This window comes from Piliocolobus tephrosceles, chromosome 15, assembly GCF_002776525.5.
Source record: "Piliocolobus tephrosceles isolate RC106 chromosome 15, ASM277652v3, whole genome shotgun sequence".
Lineage (NCBI taxonomy): Eukaryota > Metazoa > Chordata > Mammalia > Primates > Cercopithecidae > Piliocolobus > Piliocolobus tephrosceles.
The window spans coordinates 17,159,421-17,163,125 of NC_045448.1; the positions used below are offsets into that span (position 1 = coordinate 17,159,421).

The window sequence follows — 3,705 nt, forward strand, 5'->3', positions numbered from 1 at the left end:
CTGGGGTCAAAGATAGACTCTGGAAGAAAAAATAAAGATTGGAAAGTGAACGCAGAAAAAAGTGGGAAAGAATGTTACAGAGGAGAGAGTCTTTATTCCAATCTTAATACAAATGCTGTGACATTGAAAAGCTTATTCATCCCCTCTATACCTCTATTTTTTCACCTGAAAAATGGGGGAAGTGGATTAGAACAGTAGTTCATTACGAGCCACAGATCCTTTTTAGAAAATAAAGGCTATCAATTTTCTCCACAAAAGGATTCTATGCATATATCACGAAAAATAATAAGTCAACATGTTTTATCCAATCATGAAACGGCTTTAATGTGTACATTTTTAAATGACATGAAAATCCATAAAATATTTTATAACTTTTAAAGGTAATACAATAATTTATACACTCAAAAAAAAAATTCTCCACTTTATAATAAAGCAAGCCCCAAACCCCCAAGCTGGAAGAACATTTATCCAAAGAAGACAAAACATTTCTAGATGTTGTAAAATGTTTTGAAATATGAAAGTCAAAACTTTTCTTTTAAGTTTCCATAACACATTTGTTGCAGATAAGGATGAAGTTGTTTAATCCTTGCTTTTCTTGACAAACCAATCCTGATTGGCCTACTGCATGTCTTAAGAGGTCGTACTCTTGAAATGCCATGTGAGAAGTGACTACCTAAAAATATAAAACAATAAAAGAGTAAAAATTATCAAGTTTCTATGCCTAAAAATCTTTACTTCTAATCATCATATTAGCAACATTTACTGAATATTTACTGAGCACTTATTATTTATGTGTCAGGCACTATACTTTAAATGCGTTATTTTACTTAATTCTAGCTCCAGTTTTAAAATATGAAAAACATAAGCACAAAAAGTTAAGTAACTTGCCCCATAAAACACAGCAACGAAATAAATTCAACATTCCAATCAGGCAGTCTACCTTAACAACAATCACAACAACACCGTATAGGTTTTATTTATTTATTTTTTATTATTATACTTTAAGTTCTAGGGTACATGTGCATAACGTGCAGGTTTGTTACATATGTATACTTGTGCCATGTTGGTGTGCTGCACCCACCAACTCATCAGCACCCATCAATTCGTCATTTATACCAGGTATAACTCCCACTGCAATACCTCCCCCCTCCCCCACCATGATAGGCCCCGATGTGTGATGTTCCCCTTCCCGAGTCCAAGTGATGTCACAACACCATATAGGTTTTAAAACCAACTTGATGTTGTAGCTTTAAACACCGGTCATTTTTCCTATTGGTAGCTAAACAACTATGTTGTATTGTTAATGGTTATGTTTGGTTTCTAATGGAGGTCATTGTCAGTAATAGAACACAAATGTACTCCATCTATTATGCATCAATAGAGGGCTTTGAGTTGGAAATTGTTCTTTAACATCATACTATACCATTTTCGAAGATCTCCAAAACAGTTCATGGAGATACACACATCTGTTACTAAATCAGTTACGTAAAGTCAACTACCTCTTATAATAAAATACAATATCTCTAACTTTCAGGGGTTTTTAAATAAACTGTGAGGTACATATGTAAAACCAAACATGTAAATCAAATTTTAGTGAATCTTTATGACCTCAATATAATAGCCTGTTATACCAAAAACAGTGTTATCAAATGTTAAATCTCACAAAAGGTTAGCAGCGTGATTTTTACTAACCTGAACCAAAAAGAATCTGTGTGTATCTATGTAAACCTTAATGAAGTAGAATACGAAATTAAACTACATGTATAATAACCAGGGAGAAAAACAACACAAAATAGATATAAATCAGTTTATTATACTTGATTCAATATTCAAATTAGAAAATTAATTATAAAAGGTTAAAGAAAAATACAGTATTACTAGATCTTTTAAAAATTTTGAAACACAAAAGGATCGTTTAAATCAGACAACACTGTTGGATCACAAGATCCCCCATTGGTCTAAATGATATATAAAGCATGGGTGAACTGACTGGTTGGCATATAACACATGCTCAAAATAATTTCAAAACTGTGCTTGCCTTCACACCACAGAGAGAAGAGAGAGATGGAAAGAGAGAAGGGATCCATTGAAGACATTTAGTAGTCAATGGAAACGTTAAGAGAAGAGGCATCATGATAGCAGGTGGGTGGGTATCAAAACTTTTCAGGATAACTGGGATCTTTCTGATGCCTTTAAAATAACAGTGTATAAGCAGGCTCCCACTCTAACTAGGCAGATCATTAAAATCCATTCATATTAACTCCATTCCCCAGGATCTTCCAACTTTTCTCTTACACTGTGGATTTTAACAAGCCTCAGGAAGATCACTCAACTTTTGTGCCCTTTGAAAGTGAACCCAAGACTGCCATCCTAACATAGTATTAAATAATTCTGGCTGAATTCATACAATATTTTTCACATTTCACAACAAGTCACTAACTTGTGAAGGCAGAATCACATTGCTATATGGGTTTAGATATTTCAAACAAATGTAATGATTGCTTTTCCAATGTGTACACATTCTTTATCCTCCTCCTACATCCATTTTATTATCACAATTATAATCACAATGACAGCATGAATATATACTCCTAAGCTTCCTTTATTCTATATCAAAATACATTGCTAAGCCAATTTCTCCCTTTCTTTCTGCCCTAGAAGAAGCAAACCCTATTCTTTCCAGGCTAGGTCTTGCCATCCTATTTTTTGACTCAAGGAGTATTGTTCTATCAGTTATTTCTTTCACTCCGGGGAGAAGAGACTACCTGTGGGCTTTTGATCTTCCAATGTTTTGATTAATCTTTAAAACTATTACATATTGTAAGCTAAGAAAAGAGGAAAAGATACAATTCTGAGGTGATAATAAAAGTATCAGAGGTAACATTCTGCTGAATATGAGAACGCAGAAAAAATGTTTTGAGACATGATGCATGACTTAAGATGTTTTAGTAAATATATTTAACCTACAATGTTACTCTTTTTAGATCTAACCATGTTGTATAATACCAGAAATTTCTGATGGGATTATAACTTTACCTAGTTCCATAATTTCAATCCTACTACTACCCTACACCCTTGGTACCACAAGGTGAAATGAATGTTAGACATACTGTGTTTTATTCTGATATTGTAGATCTACTGGGCAAAAGATAAGGTTCATTGTTTAATTTTTCTTTAGTGTTCTTTGGTTTTTTGGTTTTTGGTTTCTTTGAGACAGAATGTCACCTGTCGCCCAGGCTGGAGTGCAGCGGCTCAATCTAGGCTCACTGCAAGCTCCGCCTCCCAGGTTCACGCCATTCTCCTGCCTCAGCCTCCCAAAAGCTGGGACTACAGGTGCCCACTACCACGCCTGGCTAATGTTTTGTATTTTTAGTAGAGATGGGGTTTCACCTTGTTAGGCAGGATGGTCTGGATCTCCTGACCTCGTGATCCGCCCACCTCAGCCTCCCAAAGTGCTGGGATTACATGCATGAGTCATCATGCCCAGCCTAGTTGTATTTTTAATGTAACCAAAAGTATAAACATCAGTCAAAAATCATGTTAACATGACTAAATGGCAAATATTTTTTACTTGCATAATAAAATGTCCATATAAAATCTTCATAATAATGAAAAGCATACAGCATGTTCTCTATGCTCAATGTTCTCTATATATATTTAGATAGATAGATAGATAGATAGATAGATAGATAGATAGATAGATAG

At 34.4% G+C, this 3,705-nt stretch overlaps 1 protein-coding gene across 1 annotated transcript in view; it reads right to left on the reverse strand.

Annotated features, from left to right (window-relative positions):
- Positions 1 to 298: 298 nt before the first annotated feature.
- Positions 299 to 3,705, reverse strand: part of RAD51AP2 (RAD51 associated protein 2) — an 8,253-nt gene continuing 4,846 nt past the window's right edge. Inside the window, exon 3 of the mRNA XM_023198563.2 lies at positions 299 to 673. Coding sequence (XP_023054331.1) covers positions 522 to 673 — 152 coding nt within the window. The 3' untranslated portion in view covers positions 299 to 521. The remainder of the gene's footprint in view (positions 674 to 3,705) is intronic.